Genomic DNA, 20389 nt, shown 5'->3' with positions numbered 1-20389 from the left:
ACCAGGCAAAGACCCCACCAAAAAAGAAAACTACAGACCAATATCCCTGATGAACGTAGATGCAAAAATACTCAACAAAATATTAGCAAACCGAATTCAAAAATACATCAAAAGGATCATACACCATGACCAAGTGGGATTCATCCCAGGGATGCAAGGATGGTACAACATTCGAAAGTCCATCAACATCATCCACCACATCAACAAAAAGAAAGACAAAAACCACATGATCATCTCCATAGATGCTGAAAAAGCATTTGACAAAGTTCAACATCCATTCATGTTAAAAACTCTCAGCAAAATGGGAATAGAGGGCAAGTACCTCAACATAATAAAGGCCATCTATGATAAACCCACAGCCAACATTATATTGAACAGCGAGAAGCTGAAAGCATTTCCTCTGAGATCGGGAACTAGACAGGGATGCCCACTCTCTCCACTGTTATTTAACATAGTACTGGAGGTCCTAGCCACGGCAATCAGACAAAATAAAGAAATACAAGGAATCCAGATTGGTAAAGAAGAAGTTAAACTGTCACTATTTGCAGATGACATGATACTGTACATAAAAAACCCTAAAGACTCCACCCCAAAACTACTAGAACTGATATCGGAATACAGCAAAGTTGCAGGATACAAAATCAACACACAGAAATCTGTGGCTTTCCTATACACTAACAATGAACCAACAGAGAGAGAAATCAGGAAAACAACTCCATTCACAATTGCATCAAAAAAAATAAAATACCTAGGAATAAACCTAACCAAAGAAGTGAAAGACTTATACTCTGAAAACTACAAGTCACTCTTAAGAGAAATTAAAGGGGACACTAACAGATGGAAACTCATCCCATGCTCGTGGCTAGGAAGAATTAATATAGTCAAAATGGCCATCCTGCCCAAAGCAATATACAGATTTGATGCAATCCCTATGAAACTACCAGCAACATTCTTCAATGAACTGGAACAAATAATTCAAAAATTCATATGGAAACACCAAAGACCCCGAATAGCCAAAGCAATCCTGAGAAAGAAGAATAAAGTAGGGGGGATCTCACTCCCCAACTTCAAGCTCTACTATAAAGCCATAGTAATCAAGACAATTTGGTACTGGCACAAGAGCAGAGCCACAGACCAATGGAACAGACTAGAGAATCCAGACATTAACTCAGACATATATGGTCAATTAATATTTGATAAAGGAGCCATGGACATACAATGGCGAAATGACAGTCTCTTCAACAGGTGGTGCTGGCAAAACTGGACAGCTACATGTAGGAGAATGAAACTGGACCATTGTCTAACCCCATATACAAAAGTAAACTCAAAATGGATCAAAGACCTGAATGTAAGCCATGAAACCATTAAACTCTTGGAAGAAAACATAGGCGAAAACCTCTTAGACATAAACATGAGTGACCTCTTCTTGAACATATCTCCCCGGGCAAGGAAAACAACAGCAAAAATGAGTAAGTGGGACTATATTAAGCTGAAAAGCTTCTGTACAGCAAAAGACATCATCAATAGAACAAGAAGGATCCCTACAGTATGGGAGAATATATTTGAAAATGACACATCCGATAAAGGCTTGACGTCCAGAATATATAAGGAGCTCTCACGCCTCAACAAACAAAAAACAAATAACCCAATTAAAAAATGGGCAGAGGAACTGAACAGACAGTTCTCCTAAAAAGAAATACAGATGGCCAACAGACGCATGAAAAGATGCTCCACATCGCTAATTATCAGAGAAATGCAAATTAAAACTACAATGAGGTATCACCTCACACCAGTAAGGATGGCTGCCATCCAAAAGACAAACAACAACAAATGTTGGCGAGCCTGTGGAGAAAGGGGAACCCTCCTACACTGCTGGTGGGAATGTAAGTTAGTTCAACCATTGTGGAAAGCAGTATGGAGGTACATCAAAATGCTCAAAACAGACTTACCATTTGACCCAGGAATTCCACTCCTAGGAATTTACCCTAAGAACGCAGCAATCAAGTTTGAGAAAGACAGATGCACCCCTATGTTTATTGCAGCACTATTTACAATAGCCAAGAATTGGAAGCAACCTAAATGTCCATCAATAGATGAATGGATAAAGAAGATGTGATACATATACACAATGGAATACTACTCAGCCATAAGAAAAGGGCAAATCCAATCATTTGCAGCAACATGGATGGAGCTGGAGGGTATTATGCTCAGTGAAACAAGCCAAGCGGAGAAAGAGAAATACCAAATGATTTCACTTATCTGTGGAATATAAGAACAAAGGAAAAACTGAAGGAACAAAACAGCAGCAGAATCACAGAACTCAAGAATGGACTAACAGGTACCAAAGGGAAAGGGACTGGGGAGGATGGGTGGGTAGGGAGGGATAAGGGGGGGAGAAGTAGGGGAGTATCAAGATTAACATGCATGGGGGGGGTAGGAGAAAAGGGAGGGCTGTACAACACAGAGAAGGCAAGTAGTGATTCTACAACATTTTGCTATGCTGATGGACAGTGACTGTAAAGGGGTTTATAGGGGAGACCTGGTATAGGGGAGAGCCTAGTAAACATAATATTCGTCATGTAAGTGTAGATTAGTGATAGCAAAAAAAAAAAAAAAAGGGCAGTTCCTGTGTGGTAACCTCCAACGAGTTCTACACAAGGGTATAAAGGGCATATAAAAGTGTAGGCAAAGGGTCTGTTTGTGTTTATACAGAGGATCAAAGCCTAATTGGGCTACCCCGAAAATGAACTAAGATACGATATGAAAAAGAACTTCCAACATCTGCACCCTCTGGAAGACTCATGCCAGAAGATGATCATCAAAAAACCCCAACAAAGATCCACGCACTGCTACAGCTGTAGATGCACTCATCCCACCCGTTCCTGGACTTGCCATGGGAATGAGGAAGGAGATATCTAAACTGGCCTGTGCATACAGTAAAACAACAAATTTGACTGGATCTATACTGTTGGAACTCAACCAAGAATTTGGAGAACTGCAAATTGTAGCGCTCCAAAGTCTTACAACTACAGACTATTTACTGTTAAAAGAACATATGGCATGTGAACAGTCCCCAGGAATGGGTTGTTTTAATTTGTCTGATTTCTCTCAGACTGTTCAAGTTCAGTTGGACAATATCCACCATGTCATAGATAAGTTTTCACAAATGCCTAAGGTGCCTAACTGGATTTCTTGGTTTCACTGGAGATGGCTGGTAATTACAGATATGCTTTGGTTATGTAACTATACTCCTATTATGTTAATGTGTGTGCGCAATTTAAGTAGTAGCTTAAAACCTATACATGCTGAAGTTACTCTACAAGAAGATATGCCAAAGAAATAATCAATCTTCCCATGTTTTCTTCCGCCTGCTACTTCTACAGCTTTTCTTCTTCCTTCCTAATTACAACCCTTAAATGGAATTCGTGCCTCGTATCAAATTTATCGAGTATCATAATTCTTCCAAGTGGTAAAGATACCTCAAGACAAATGCTGGGCATAGAAGCCACAGGGCATAAATATGCAAAGAAGTAAAAAGCTAACCTTTTTAAACAATAAGGCTTCCCTCTCACTTACCAACTTCACATTTCCCTGTATGGCCCCGGAAGATGACTGGTTAGCCAGAGACGGGTAAGATTCCTCAAGGGAGGAACAACCTAAGACAGGCACAGTCGCAGGGGGGCCATCAGGTGAGAAATTGGGGATCAACAGAGGTGAGGCTTAGAACCTCACCCCCCCTGTTCTGAGAGAAATCTTCTGCATACGTGGATGTTTTATTGCCCTGGTCTAGCTTGGATTAACACATAGTCTACAGGCACACACCTGATCATCTACATTTGCTCTCTTACAACACTAAACTATGTTTTCTACCTTTATCTTGTATCTACCTACCACTTCAGCATTTTATTTAAAATAATAATAATAAAGAGAGAAATGTAGTATCCACACATAAATCAAGTATAAAAACCAAATGAGTATTCATATTTGAACTGACTGTTTAGAGTTCATAATGCATGAGCAAAACTGAAAGTTTCTGTGATGACTGCCCTTGTACTGTTCACCATGTAACTTATTCATTATGTAAGAATTTGTTCTCCATGTAAGAACTTGTTTGTTATGCCTCAGAAGATTGGAGACTGACGAAAATTAGGCTTGGGGTGGATTAATGATTGTGCATTGAGCATTGACTCCCCTATACAGAATTTTATTGTCGTTAACAATCATTTGATCAATAAATATGAGAGATGCCCTCACAAAAAAAAAAAAGGACAGACTTCCAATGGTAAAATAAATAAGTAACCGGGATGTAATGTATAGCATAAGGGATATAGTCAAGATAATGTAACAGCTTGGTAGGGTGATAGCCGGAACCTCGAATTATGTATATAAATGTTCTACCACTGTGTTGTACACTTGAAACTAATGTAATGTAATACTGTGCGTCAACTACCCTTCAATAAAAAAAGAATTATTAAAAAAAAAAAACCCCAACAAAGATCCACGCACTGCTACAGCTGTAGATGCACCCATCCCACCAGTTCCTGGACTTGCCATGGGAATGAGGAAGGAGATATCTAAGCTGGCCTGTGCATACAGTAAAACAACAAAATTGGACTGGATCTATACTGTTGGAACTCAACCAAGAATTAGAAGAAGTGCAAATTGTAGCGCTCCAAAGTCTTACAACTACAAACTATTTACTGTTAAAAGAACATATGGCATGTGAACAGTCCCCAGGAATGGGTTGTTTTAATTTGTCTGATTTCTCTCAGACTGTTCAAGTTCAGTTGGACAATATCCACCATATCATAGATAAGTTTTCACAAATGCCTAAGGTGCCTAACTGGTTTTCTTGGTTTCACTGGAGATGGCTGGTAATTACAGGTATGCTTTGGTTATGTAACTATACTCCTATTATGTTAATGTGTGTGTGCAATTTAAGTAGTAGCTTAAAACCTATACATGCTGAAGTTACTCTACAAGAAGATATATCAAAGAAATAATCAATCTTCCCATGTTTTCTTCCGCCTGCTACTTCTATAGCTTTTCTTCTTCCTTCCTAATTACAACCCTTAAATAGAATTCGTGCCTCATATCAAATTTACCGAGTATCATAATTCTTCCAAGTGGTAAAGATACCTCAAGACAAATGCTGGGCATAGAAGCCACAGGGCATAAATATGCAAAGAAGTAAAAAGCTAACTTTTTCAAACAATAAGGCTTCTCTCTCACTTACCAACTTCACATTTCCCTGTATGGCCCCGGAAGATGACTGGTTAGCCAGAGACGGTGATTCCTCAAGGGAGGAACAACCTAAGACAGGCACAGTCGCAGGGGGGCCATCAGGTGAGAAATTGGGGATCAACAGAGGTGAGGCTTAGAACCTCACCCCCCCGTTCTGAGAGAAATCTTCTGCATACGTGGATGTTTTATTGCCCTGGTCTAGCTTGGATTAACACATAGTCTACAGGCACACACCTGATCATCTACATTTGCTCTCTTACAACACTAAACTATGTTTTCTACCTTTATCTTGTATCTACCTACCACTTCAGCATTTTATTAAAAATAATTATAATAAAGAGAGAAATGTAGTATCCACACATAAATCAAGTATAAAAACCAAATGAGTATTCATATTTGAACTGACTGTTTAGAGTTCATAATGCATGAGCAAAACCGAAAGTTTCTGTGATGACTGCCCTTGTACTGTTCACCATGTAACTTATTCATTATGTAAGAATTTGTTCTCCATGTAAGAACTTGTTTGTTATGCCTCAGAAGATTGGAGACTGACAAAAATTAGGCTTGGGGTGGATTAATGATTGTGCATTGAGCATTGACTCCCCTATACAGAATTTTATTGTCGTTAACAACCATTTGATCAATAAATATGAGAGATGCCCTCACAAAAAAAAAAAAAAAAAAAAAAGGACAGACTTCCAATGGTAAAATAAATTAGTAACCGGGATGTAATGTATAGCATAAGGAATATAGTCAAGATATTGTAACAGCCTGGTAGGGTGATAGCTGGAACCTAGAATTATGTATATAAATGTTCTACCACTGTGTTGTACACTTGAAACTAATGTAATGTAATACTGTGTGTCAACTACCCTTCAATAAAAAATAATTATTTAAAAAAAAAAAAATGCAGATTCTTGCTCAGCCGGTCTGGGCCTGAGATTCCACACTTCTAATAAGCTCCCAGAAGTAGCTTGTGCTGCGGACCATGGCCCACAGCTTCAATAGCAAAGCTCTAGAATCGGGATCTAATCACCAGGCTACAAGACAGGAGAGACGGAGGAACACATTAAATAACTCCTGGCTGAGACCAGAATGAGGGGAGGCATCTGTCTCAGGTATAAAATTTAAAGGAGTGCCAAAAAACAGAGCAATGGAGATACATATTTTAAGACAGTATTTTAAAAATCAACATGAATGCCAAAGACTCATGATGAATATAATATCACAGTTTCTAAGTAAAGACAGAATCAGTATTATTGATTTTTCTTTGGCCTCTGGCTCCAGTACGGCTCTGAATGGCACTCAACAGTGTAAGTTATCAGCCAAATCTAGAGTATGGAAAATTCCACGGGACAAACATAGAAGGCTATAAAATACTCTAAAATAAATACTGTAAAAGGAGGAGACAGCTACAGTCTATAAGGCTTAAGAGATAGATACCAAATGTAATGTGTAAAACTTGCTTTGATATTGATTTGAACAAAACCATAAAACAGACTTCAGGGGCACTGGGTGAAATATAAACACTGACTGAACATTAGATGACATAAAAGATTTTTATTTCGGTTAGGTTCATGACAATGGTATTGCGTTTTTTTTTTCAGCCTTGACTCATTAAAGATAAGGTACTGAAGTATTTATGGGTAAAATGATACGAGATATAACATCTCAGATTTGCCTTAAAATATTCCCTCCCAAAGAAGTAGAGGAGAAAATTGAAATGAGATTAGTCAAATGTTGATATTTGTTGAAGCTGGGTGATGACACATTACACCGGGGATTCATTCACTATTCAAATTTTTAGGTTTAAAATTTCCATAATAAAAAAATTTTTAATCCCTTTTTTTTTCCTTAGGCACCCCTAACATTTATGTTGTACCACTCAAACACAATATAGCACAGTGCCTTATATCTATAAAAAGTAGCTGTTCTTTTTAATATGTGCCAGGAGCTGTGATTACCTCATTCAAGTATCACAACAATGTGAGATGTTACATGGATGAATACCAGCGAAGTCTAACAAGCTTGAATAATTTGCCCAAAGTCACACATCCAGCCAGTGACATGGGCAAGGCTGAAACCCAGACCCAAGCAGCTTGGAAGCCCAGATCTGAAGCACTGCGTTATGGCATCTATCAGCTTAGAGTTCTTCCTCTCTCTCGTGCTACTGGAGCCATTCGGAGTGGTTAGGATGAGGACAACCTGGTTTTGAACCATGGCTCCAACACCTACTAGCTGTGTGGCTGAGGGCAAATTACTTAATCTTGCTACCCCTCAGTTTCTTCATCTGTATAGGGCTATTAGTCTCACCCTTAGATGACATTAATAACCATCTCATAAAGTTTTTAGGAAGATAAAATGAATTAATAAATGTAAAGTGCTTAGAATCATCTCTGGCATATGGCAGGCACTAATGGCTAGAGATTACCATTATTATTATTAAGTTCTCAATAAAACTGAACGACACCAAACACACCCCCAAGCCAGCTTAATACCATTCATTTTTACCTCTTCTAAGCAATTGTTTTGACCACAGAACTTGAAAGGTGAGCTCCCATCACTGCTTATGAAGGCAATGTACAGTAATCAAGATTACTGGTCCTATGTTTGGAGGAAAAAAACTCCGATATTAATAAAAACCTAGGGACACACAGCCCTGGACCATCACTACAGAGTCATATTTGCGTTCCAGTTTCACGTTGAGGGATTTATAGTGGTTATGGGACTTAAAAATCTCCAAGAAGGTACCAGGACTTCTGGCTGAGGGGCTAGATGCTCCACAGAAATAAACAGGAAGCTGTCCTGGGTCACAGGCCAAGGTGGGCGGCAGAATCGGTGCCGGAAGCCCTGCACCGAAGGACTACACTGAGAACCAGGAGCCAGAACCAAGCCAGAGCACAGCTGCTGCTGACTGCTGCGCCAAGGGGCTCCGGTGAGGAGCTGTGCCAAGGCTGACCAGCCAAAACCGCAGGGAAAGGGGCCCGAGGTGAGGGCGAGCCGGGGTGAGCAAGGACAGGATCCCCAGCGATGAAAGGACGATCAGAGCTCAGGTCTGGTGGACAACGGTTCAAACATGGCGTGCTGGTTTTCTCTGCTTATGTCCTGCCTCTTTGGTGGCTAGGTTCTGTCAGTCTTTCCAAGCTGTCTTCTTACACATGGAAGATGAAATAAATAAATGCTGGGATCTTAGACTGTCTGGCAGACCCTTGTCTCCCTTCCCCATTGGGTGTCTCTCAAATCACTCCTTGCCCAGTTACCAGCAGTAATTTGTTTTGACTCCCAAAGTACTGAGTACATAGTACATCCAATGTCCTCACAGTTACTAGCATTTGTTGAACCCTTATACATCCACCAGGTGTGACACTGGAGCTTTACAGTTATCTCACTGGATCCATCAACGCCCTGATGTGGTACAGCTGTTACCCCGTTTACAGGTGAACCCAAGGCTTTGAGTCCCCAGTGCCACACGGCTCCGAGTGTCAGTTGTGTCTGACTCCAGGGACATCTTTTGTACTACACTGCCTCCTTTCTTGTGTTTCTTCGTGTTAGCAGACTCTGCCTCTAAAAGGACAAGGAGTGAGTAAGAGCCTATTGCGGCAACCACTGTCGTGATGAACGGAACACCCTAGAACAAAATCTCCCCCAGGGAACCCAGAAAGCCTTGGAAGAACAGTTGAAGAGGAATGAGCAATACTTAAATTCTCCGTACCTTCAGCAAACAGGGTCATTTCCTCCACTTCAGTTGTTCTTACTGTGTTCTGAGAGTGGTCCCCGCTGCCCCTGTCAACTACCGCAACTGCCGCAACGGAACTTACGCAGAAGGAAAAATATCACAGGTTTTTTTCCCTTGAAACTTAGGAGAAGGGAATGGAATTCTCAATGGGGAAGAAAAGTTATAAACACAGTCACAATAGAATATAATCTGCAAATAAGTAATACCTGTGTCAAAGAACTAACTAAAGGCAGTCCCCAAAACTGGCAGAGATAAAAATAAATTGATGCATGTAATTTTTTCCAAATCTGTTGGAAAAAAAACTTGTTTCTTTAAAAGCAAACATAGTTTACTCTAATAAACCATGGTCATTATTAAAAATCTTAAAATCAACATTAAAATGCAGGCAGTTATTTTATCATGTGACTCTTACACAAGAGATACTATTTTCCTTTCAAAGGGAAGAAAAAATTCAAATACATATAATAAAACAATTTCTTTGCTTTTTAAAATGAGAAATGTAGAATACTGTGTTCACTAGTTTTAGAAATCAAGATCATGGAACTTGAAATTCTTTAAGCATAAAATAATAATAATTATTATCTGCTTATCTTCTAGAATACTACTCAACAATAAAAATTAATTAATTTTAGATAAACACACACTATAAATCCCAAAGCCGTTATGCTGAGAGAAAGAAGCCTTACAAAAAAGAATACATATTGTGTAATTCCATTTATGTAAAGTTCTGGAATTGAAAAAAACGAATCTATGGTGGGGGAAAAAAATCAAAACAATGGTCGCCTCAGCAGGTGGAGGGCTGGGATTGATAGTGAAGTGACATGAAAAAAGATCTGGAATGATGACAATATTCTGTAACTCGCTACAACTCTCAGTTATACAGCTGTGTACATATGCATGTGACAAAACTCAGTGAACGTACTTAAGATTTGTATATTTCATTGTATATAAATTTTACAACAAAGGAATAAACGTGCCATAAGCAAATAGTGAACTCTAATTATTGATACACATGTTCAAGTATTAAGGCAGAAGTACTATGATGTCCACCAATTACTTTGAAATGCATCAAAAAGTAAGACTAAAAGAGGGTGGGACAAATGGATAGGTATGTAATGGAAAAAAAACAACAGCAGTAAAATCTAGAGTCCAAGAAGTAGATAGGCAGGTTTTTATTGTAAAATGCTTTCAAATTCACCATTTATTTGAAAATTTTCATAGAATATAGGAAAAATACACTCATCTACATATTACAAACAGAGGTTAAAAAATGAAGGGAAATAAAAGTAAAAGGCAGAGCGGGAAAGAACACTAAGGAAAAGGGAGACACAGTTAGAAGCAGAGCCAAACAAAGACACGCAGAACTGAGAGGATAGAGAACAACTGAGGGCAGTGAAGAGGTTTGAAACGTGTGTCTTGGTCCCTGGGCAATGCATACAGGTTTCACCACTAATTTACACCAAATGCTGAGAAATATGTTCTATTCAATAAATGAGTTTTATCCATCTGAGCAGTTAAAGAATGCAACAGGAACATAACAGAACAGTTGTATAAAGTTAGATGAAAGGCATTTAAAAGGTAATGTCATTAATAAATACAGCAGAATTTATACACTGAAGTAAGTACTGCTCCCCAAAGTTGTTAACAGCAAAGAAAGTACATGGGTTTAGAGTAGGATTAACAGGCTCCAAATCCCAATTTCACCAAGAAGTAGCCATCTGACCTCAGACAAGTTACTGATTTCTCTGACCCTGAGAGAAATTATCTATGAAAATTTATCTATGATATGGAAATAACATTATCTATTTCTTTATCTATGATATGGAAATATATTGCCTTCCCCACAGGATGATTTGGAGGATTAAATGAGACCATACACATGGAAACAACTAGCCCAACACCGGGTATGGAGAAATTATTCAATATGAGCTGTTTTTCTTTCTCTTATCCTGATAAGGCTCCATTACTTAAAATAGTTTTGTGACACGTTCAGTGATTGGCTAAATGAACAAGAGTACAAGTGAAGGGAAGAACTCATTGAAGCATAGAGGGATAACAGGAAACAGACCTTCCTTTAAGGACTGCTGGAACACTGAGGTTGAGTTGGTGGGTTATGGAGGAGGGTTAGAAGGGATCAAAAAGACTGGAGAGGAAGGAAAGGCAGAGTCCTGATGGGCCTTTTGTGCTAAAGAATCAGGTCTTTGTCCTCTAGGCATTGCAGAGACATTCACAGGTTGTCAGCAGAAGAGTGAAGTGATCTGAGTTCTCTTTTAGAAAGAATATTCTGATGGCTGACTGCATTGCACAATTTCAGGACCACTATTCACACTGAATGTCACAAGAAGATATGGACCAGAAACATTTTATGACTCCAAAATCTTATCTTACCTGAAAACACTAGTGTGGTTATGATCACCTAAGAATTGGGTAGGATGAGACTGGACCGACATTAAAGGGATAAAGAGAGCAAGAAGACACCCTAAAGGGAACTAAAAAGGATATGATCAAAGAGAATCAAATGTAGCAGATAGGGACTGAAAAGTATTTAATTCAACAACTAAGAGGCTATTAATGACTTTGTTAAGAACAGGTTCAATCACCTGGGATAGAAACCAAATTTCACTAAGCTTATTTTAAAGTGGAAATAGAGACTACACATGTGAGGTACACATTCAAGAACATTATAAACAGGAGAGACAGGGTAGTAAATAAATGGGAATACACAGTTGAGATGACACATTTAAGCCAGGAAGAGTTTGACAAATAAAGGGAAAGAAGAAAGAAGGATGAGCTTAAAGATAAGAGAGAGGAAAAGGATAAAAAATGGGAGAGAGAAAGAATGGGAGATGGATCAAGGTTGGAGGGGATGGTCTCGTGCAGGAGGATGGCAATCTCATCCAATGAAACAGAAAGAAAGAACATAAATGTGAGTACAGGGGGCAGGGAAGAAATAATATTTGAGACCTGGAGAAATAATTGACTGAAGAAGAAGAAAAAGGAAGAGTGTTTCCAAAAGAAACAACGTGTAAAGGCTCTCTAAGAAACTCTGAAACATAATGAGCTCTGAGGAAGGTGCACTTCCTCTGAAGTAGCCTGAAAGTTCTATGCACTAAAGTGTAGTGGCAAAGATAGAGATGTGTACACATGCAGCCATGTCATATAGAGCTGCTAAGAATTTTGGAATTGAGTCTAAAAGCAATAGCAATCTGCATTTTTAAAAGATCCCTTTGGCAATGGTGTGCAAAACAGATTAGAAACAGACAAGAATAGATGCAAGGAGAACAGTTAGGAGGCATTTAATAAGAATCCAGGCAAGAGATGACAGTAGTATGGTGTGACAATGAGGCCATACAAAAGAAATCAAACACATTAAGAGATCTAGAAGAAGTAAAACCACTTACACTGTATAACCTGAATGTGGGAAATAAGGAAGAAGGACTAATGGAGGATGATGTTCAAATATCTAGTTTGGGAAATTGGATGGAAAATGGTACCCACCATGAAGAAGGAACAGATTTGATGGGAAAGCTCCTGCCTTTATTTTTAGTCTGCTGAGCTTGAGGTACCTGTGAAGCATCCAAGCAGGCACACTGAGTAAGCAGCTGAGTGCCTATATAGATCTGGAGCTCAGAAGAGGCCTTTATGGACTGTAAATCTGGCATTTATCTATAAACAATTGAAAATGATGCCATTGTAGAGTAAGAAGAGGGCCTAGGGCAGAGTCCTAGAGAACTACTGTTCTAATGCATAAGTAGAGGAGGCATAAGAGATGAGAAGAAGGAACAGCCATACATATAGGAGGAAAAATAGGATGCTAAGGAAAAAGTGTTTCAAGGAGGGTCAACTGTGTCTAAAGCTGAGCAGCCAAAAAAATGAGGAATAGAACTGGTGAGAATAATTCTAGAGAAGACTAGATAGGAGGCAGCCTGAGGAGGAGGGAGGGAAACAGAAAGAACCTAATCAAAAAGTTTACCTGTGAAAAGGGGCTGGAATGAGAGACTGAAAAGGCCAGGGAGGCATGTGAAAAATGGAGCTGAGGACTGTGTGATGTGCTAGATGAAGGAATTTAGAATAGGACAAAAGTGAAGAGAGCAGGGAAGAGTGATAGATTTGGGAAAGACTAGAGGGTCCAAGGGCCCAGGAGGTCTTAATAACACTTAAAAATAGGCATGTGGAGGCAAACTGGAAAAAAGAAGGCTGAAATGAGAGACTGGGAGATACAAGAACCATATTTCAGAAGTGGAATAGGGGCAAGTGATGATAAGGTTGAGTATTCAATCAATGAGAGTGGGTGGTCTTGAAAGAGGGTGGAATAGAAGTGAAAGTCTCAGGAATGGATGAAGTCAGGGAAATAAAGGACAGGGTGATAGAAGGGCCATCCACATCAACACTCAGGGCATTCAGGAAGATAAAGAGACTTACAGGGAAAAGGACATTAGTGAGCCAGGCACCAAAGCCTAAGCCTAATATAGATGAGATCTCAGAAAGCTGAAAGGTTACATTTTACGATATAGCCAGACAGTATGAGCTTCAAAGGAGAAATGATTTGTATAAGAAGATGGAAGGCTAATGGTTTAAAACAGGTACTGAGGAGCCAGAAGAATGCCAACCTCACCTCACAACCCTTTTAAGGGTCAGGACAGTTTCTATTCCAAAGAGCTGCAGGTAAGACTTTCTCAGGGTAAAAACTAGATTAGGATAAAGAATGTGAGGGTTGTATGTGTAAAAGTTAAGGGTATACAGATTTTTAAAAAGAGAATAGAAGGAAACTACCTCAACATAATAAAGGCCATATATGAAAAGCCCACAGTTGACATCACATGCAACAGTGAAAGACTGAAAGCTTTTTCTGATAGATTAGGAACAGGGCAAGGATGCCCCTCTTGCCACTTCTATTCAACATAGTATTAGAAGACCTAGCCAGAGCAATTAGGCAAGAAAAAGAAATAAAATGTATCCAAATTAGAAAAGGAAAGAGTAAAATTATCTGTTTGTGGATGACATGATCTTATATGTGAAAAATCCTAAAGATTACACAGACAAAAGAAGCTGTTTGAACTAATAAACAAATTCAGTAAAGTTGCAGAATAGAAAGTCAGCATACAAAAATCAGTTGTGCTTTTATACACTAATAATGAACAACCCAAAATGCAAATTAAGGAAATAATTGCACTTATAATAATATCAAAAAGAACAACATATTTAGGAATAAATTTAACCACGGAAGTGAAAGACTTGTATACTAAAAACTACAAAACATAATTTAAAGGAAGAAGGCACAAATAAATGAAAAGATATTCCAAGGTCATGGATCAGACTTAATATTGTTAAAATGTCCATACTATCCAAAGTGAGCTACAGATTGAAAATTTCAGTGGCATTTTGTGCAGGAAAAAAAATTCTAAAATTCAAATGGAATTTCAAGGGACCCTAAATAGCCAAAGAATCTTGAAAAAGAAGCACAAAGTTGGAAGCCCCACACTTCCCTGTTTCAAAACACTTAACAAAGCTACAGTAATTAAAACAGTGTGGCATCTGGACAGACATATATACCAATGAAACAGAGAGCCCAGAAATATTCTTGTATATATTATTAAGTGATGTTCAACAAGGTCACAAGGACCACACAATGGGGAAAGTACTCAAAATGGACTAAAGGCCTAAATATAAGACCTAAAAATATAAAACTACTAGAGGAAGACATAGAGGAAAAGTTTCATGACATTAGACAGAGACAACAAGAGCAAAGATAGACAAATGGGATTACGTCAAACTTAAAAACTTCAGTGCACTGAAATACACAATCAAAAGAGTGAAAAGGAAACCTACGGAATGGGAGAAAATACTTGCTAATCACGTATCTCATAAGGGGTTAAAGAACTACAATTCAACAACAACAAAAAAAACAAATAGCCTGATTTTTAAAAATGGTCAAAGGACTTGAACAAACATTTCTCCAAAGAAGATAAACAAAATGGCCACCAAGCATATGGAAAGATGCTCAGCATTACTAATCACTAAGAGAAATGCAAATCTAAACCAAAGATGCCACAATACACCCATTAGGATGAACACTGTCAAGAAGAAAAAAAACAGAAAGTTGCAAGTGTTGGTGAGGATGTGAAGAAATTGGGACCCTTGTGCAGTGGGTAGGAATGTAAAATGGTGTAGGCACTACGGAAAATAGTAAGGAGGTTCCTCAATAAAGTAAAAATAGAAATGCCACATGACCCAGCAATCCCACTTCTGGGCATATACCAAAAAGAACTGAAAACAGGATCTCAAAGACATATCTGCACACCCACATTCATTGCAGGAGCATTCTTCACAATAGCCAAGAGGTGGAAGCAACCCAAATGCACATCAACAAATCAATGGATAGAAAGGGTACCATATACATACAATGGGATATTATTCCACCTTAAGGAAGAAGGAAATTCTGCCTTAAGGTACAACATGAATGAACCTTGGGGACATTATGCTAAGTGAAATAAGCCAGTCACAAAAGACAAATACCATATGATTCCACTTTTCCAAGGTTCATAATGTACTTCAAACTTACAGAAACATAAAGTAGAATAGTGGTTGCCAGCCAGGAGCTGGGGGGAGAAGGAAAACAGGAGTTGTGCTTAGTGGGTATAGAGTTTCAGTTTCACAAGATGAAAACATTTTAGGATCTTATGCACAGCAGTGTGAATATACGTAACACTACTGACTGTAAACTTAAAAATGGTCAAGATGGTAAATTTTATGTGTTTTTACCACAATTTTTTTAAAAAGACTATTAGTACTAAAGCATGCATGATAAAAGTCTGAGAAAAGGAAGAGTAGCAGTACAATAGGGGTTTGCATTTTAAGCAGCAACCCTGAATGTCAAGGGTGGAATGTCAGAGCAAAATGAGGCCTCCAGGTTCCTACCACACTTCTGGTTGTTTCAAATCCAGTTCAGAAGTTCAGCCTTCAAGGTGCTGGAGGCTTAATAGGCCTTCTTAGAGTCTCAAGACTACACTGGCAAGAAATTATCACAGCACCTTACAAATATCCTGAACAGGGGGACAGTTACTTCTTCAAATCTTCACCTAGTAGTAGATGTGGCAGTAATCCTCAGTGAATGGGGGTTCTCCCCAGTTGACCTAGCCGTGCCCAGACTGGGTGTTCCTGCAAAGGAAATCCCAGGGCAGGAGGCCTAAGGAGCCTTTCCCTTGAGGGCTCAAATGCAGTTAGAAAAAGGCAAACATTACATCTTCATATTGCATTGGTTAAAACCTTCCCATCACCCTTTCATTTTTTACATACTATAAATTTAAAGCTTCTTAGGTCTGTTCTTTATATGCCCCCTAATGGAATTCAAGTGCTTTGCCTTGAGAATACTTGGAAAGAAAAGGGGGAAACACTCCATCCCACCTATAGCTGCAAAACACTAGACACCACGTTGCATCATAAATGATCTCTGACAGTGGTGAACTGAGCATGGTTCACAAACATTATCAGTATGAGAATCTCCTTCCCAGGGTGGACGCTTCCATTACAAAGGCTGTTTTCTGTTTTATCAAGCAGTCACTTAAAACACAAGGATTTCAGAGTGTTACTATATACTTAAGATGTAGCTCCTAATCCCCAAAAGACTGATTGGTTCTCTTAATAATTTGTATAATTTTTACATACAAACTCCTTTCATTTAAATCTCATTACCGTGTTAAAGCAGAAAATGAGCTCTGGCACCTTCCTAGCCCCTTTATGCCCCAAGGCTAATAAACCCAGGACTCTTGAATTCCTTATTCAAACAAAAGATTTGAAAGTCTTCGTCTCCTTTAAACCAATCAAGGCGAAAGGGCTAGCTGTGGACAGTCACAAGGGCTGAAGGAAGCCTCCTCAGTGAGGGTCAGGAGGCCGCAGTAGGAAGCTGAAAGAACAGAAGCCCCAGGAAACCCTGAGTCCAATCCCTGTCTTCATTAACTTGGGAGATGACCTTTCTTTCTCCAGGCTGGGCCTCAACTTCTTCACCTTCCCATCCCTCTGCTATAATCTATATCCACTGAAATCTTGAGTGTTAATAGCTCTGTACAGTTAATGATTTTCCAGAACTGGTTGCAAGAAGCCTTGTCTTTGTGGTTTTAACATTTATTTTTCTTTTAAACCACAATGTATTATAAAGACAAGCACAGCTGAACAAGATTTTAACCCACTGCCTTTTGGAGTATTTTGTAGCTGGAGGTGAAGACGGGGTGGGGTGGGGCTGTCAGATACTTACCAGTGTTTTCCATAGAGCCAATGGCCTCCCCAAGTCAGCAGGCAGATCCCAGCTGTAGTTTTCTTCCAATGATTTCGAAGTGTTTTAAAGAACATGGTCATCTTCCTCTAGGGATTTGCTAAGTTAGCAGAGGCAGAAAAGAAAAATATAACTACCCAAGGTAATCAAGTAGCATCCCCAAGATTCTGCCTTCTCTGTTCATCCTGTTTTCCTTCCCAATGCTTCTCCAACCTCTTTCCATCTTCTCCACTCTAGTTTCATCAGCTTCACCTTCTCACCCACTTGCCTGCCTTTCTTTTTCTTTCTTTCTTTCTTTCTTCACTTCTTTCCACCTAAACTATTTTTCCCTTCTCTGACTTCTTTCACTTCACTGTATTAGATGGAAGAGGGAAGGGCAGAAAGGGAGGAAGGGAACCCCAGGCTTTCCGTTTTTTCTTTCTTCTTACAGTCCTGATACCACTGTTGAAGAGGATTTGTCTATCCATTCTATACAAAGGACTCAAAAACAAATTAGTACTGTAAAGGGCTTACACAAAGTAGAAGAAAATGCTAGATCCTCAGTAAGCAGACAACATGCACAGAAAACTCAATGAAGAGGAAGTGCACGTCTGTGTAAAAATGTTCAACTTCCTGTGTAATCAAAGGCATGCATATTACAAAGAACTATCACTATTCACCTGTTAAATTTTTTTAAATGGTCACATTCACTGGTGACAAAATAAAATGAACTAGACACTCTCACACGCTCCTGTAAGGAAGGTTAATTAGCACAACTTTACTAAAAAATAGTGACAACATACATCCTTTTCTGTTTGTTTTCTTCTTAGCACTTATCATGTAATGATCCTTATTTGCTAACTTATTAGCTTCTCCCACTGGAAAGAAAACTCCATGAGAGTAATGATTCTGTACTGGTCACAGCTGTGTCCTCAGTGACTAAAATAGGATCTGGCACATAATAGCCATGCAATAAATAATTTGAATGGGATGGGATGCAAGACATATTATCCCAAAATATGACAGCTTGGCAAACTGAGTATTTTAACCTGAAGGAGTTTGAGAAAAATGGCAGGAACAAGAAGGTCACTCTGACCTCCCTACCTCAGTCTTCCTCCCTGAAACTGGTCATAAAATTCTCACCTAAGAGGTGCCCACCCTAAATTCTGAATAAAGCAGCAGTATCTCTAAAGACAAAGAGATGCCAGGAAAATCCTCACAAACAGACCTTATTTATTAAGTTTCCGTTTACTTCAATTACAGCATTCTCCTTAGCCTATCATCACATTCCTCCATGACATGACTGCCCACCCTTCATCAAACCTCACATAAAATACTCAAGTCTGTTTCTTTGGGTCTTCATTTTCTTACGGAGTCTCCCATGTCACACAAAACTTGTATTAAATAAACTTGTTTGTTTTTCTTCTGTTCATCTTTGTCAGTTTAATTTCTAGACCCAGCTAGGGACCCTAAGAGGGTCAAGGAAAACTTTTTCCTCTCCTACATTAAATTTTCCATTCATTGACACCTCCCCCCAACTCCTTGGCTCTAAACCCCCACTTGATCACTTGTAGGGGGTGAGAGAGAAGAAATCAAGCCAGGTTTGTACTTAGGCGACTGGTTGAATAATGATTTCAATCATTAGATTTGGAGTGTAGGTTTGTGGAGAAAGGTAGTGTGGGCAGCTTAGGAGATACTGAGTTTGAGATGCCTCTGGGGCATCCAAGTAGACAAGATCAGTAGGTGCCTGAATTTAGCAGTTTGAAACCAGGAGAAATTGTGTAGAAGACATAGGTTTGGGACTCTTCAGTGTGAAGGAGGTCAAGTTAGAGTGCAGATAAAATTACCCAAGGCGAGGGTAAAGAGTGAGAAGGATGCCAATAATAAATTAGAGAACAATCTAGGAGTCGATAAAAGTCTGTTTAAAGGGCAAACATGACCCAGTGGAACTCCCTTTTTGTCACAAATGAGTGATTCATACATTAAGAAAATAACGTGGAAACATCCAGGCAGGCCAGCGTAAGAGCACTGGTCCAAGGGCCCGAAGGCCAAGATCCTGGGGAAGCTTTGTCACTTCTGACAGGGAGAGCCTGGGTTAAGTCATTTAAAATCTGCCTCTATTTCCTCGAGTAAAAATGAAGCTACACTCTGATGAATTCATTTGGCTAATAAGAACACATCTGATAGGGTTGTGAATGCACTCTTTAAGTTTTTCTGTAAGTATATAAGTTGTCATCACAATAGACAATATATTAGCTAAAAATGCATATTCTCTTAGAAACCTAACAGAATTTGTATTCCCCAAGTCAATGAAAGTGTAAATGTTTATATGTTCAAATTATCATCTCTCATCTGAAAAGCAGGTTTTTGTTTTTGTTTTTAAGGAACTCATAACTTACTGTATTCGACCCTCCTCTCCTGCAAGGTGGGAATTTTCTCCCTACCGTGAACCCCTCCTGGGAAGGTTCTGTCTATGCATCTCTGGCAAACCAGCTAGTAAAGCATCTAGAATGAATAAACCAATCACTCTCTCAAGGATCAGAAACTATTCGCCCCATTTTGCAAATGAGTAAGCTGGAGCCCAGAAGAAATAAGTAAGGGTCACGCGAGACAAGCCAGCTCTGGACCCAGGGGCCGGGACGGCGGACTCCCGCAAGGGCCGTGGGGCCCGGCCCCCCGCGAGGAGCCCTCCCCCGCCGCTGCCGCCCGGCCCCGGCTGCCACCCTCCAGCCGCGCCGCCGCCCCGGAGCCCCCTGCCCGCGCCCGGCCCCCGGTGCCTGCGCCCCGCCCCGGCACCACCGCGCTCACCCCGGCCGGTCCCGCTCCCCGCCGGCCTTTCCTGTGTGCTCTCTCAAGACCGTCCCGCTCGTTTAAGGGAAACCGCGGCCGCCGCCCTCGGGTTCCGCCGCGGGCTCCCGACGCGCAGGGAGGGTGCGGCCTGCGCTGCCTCCACTGAAACTTGGTTCATCCACCCTTCCATCCATCCACCTGTCGCTCAACAGTAGTGAAAGTAAAGCCTACCAAGGCAAACGCTGTTTTAGGACCCGGCACGGAATAGAAAAAACACTAGATGAACAGGGGTAGTATTAGATAATAAGCGCCACGCAGAAAACGAAACACGTGCTATAAAGGGAGTGAGGTGGGAGAGAATTATTTCTAGT

At 39.8% G+C, this 20389-nt stretch overlaps 1 protein-coding gene across 3 annotated transcripts in view; it reads right to left on the bottom strand.

Moving 5' to 3' along the window:
* The window catches only part of AGK (acylglycerol kinase), a 134223-nt gene extending 114069 nt beyond the window's left edge, over window positions 1–20154 (bottom strand). Inside the window, exons 1-2 of one of the 3 annotated variants that reach the window (XM_036926112.2) lie at window positions 20037–20154; window positions 17232–17349 (exon numbers count right to left, since the gene is read on the bottom strand). In XM_036926112.2, the coding sequence (XP_036782007.2) occupies window positions 17232–17332 (101 nt within the window). In that variant the 5' untranslated portion in view covers window positions 17333–17349; window positions 20037–20154. Of the gene's footprint in view, window positions 1–17231; window positions 17350–19627; window positions 19651–19672; window positions 19950–20036 lie in introns of those variants that run through there. The other 2 variants (XM_036926115.2, XM_057504839.1) reach the window with 2 other exon arrangements.
* Window positions 20155–20389: the final 235 nt, after the last annotated feature.

This window comes from Manis pentadactyla, chromosome 7, assembly GCF_030020395.1.
Source record: "Manis pentadactyla isolate mManPen7 chromosome 7, mManPen7.hap1, whole genome shotgun sequence".
NCBI lineage: Eukaryota > Metazoa > Chordata > Mammalia > Pholidota > Manidae > Manis > Manis pentadactyla.
This window is presented reverse-complemented; position numbering and strand designations above follow the sequence as displayed.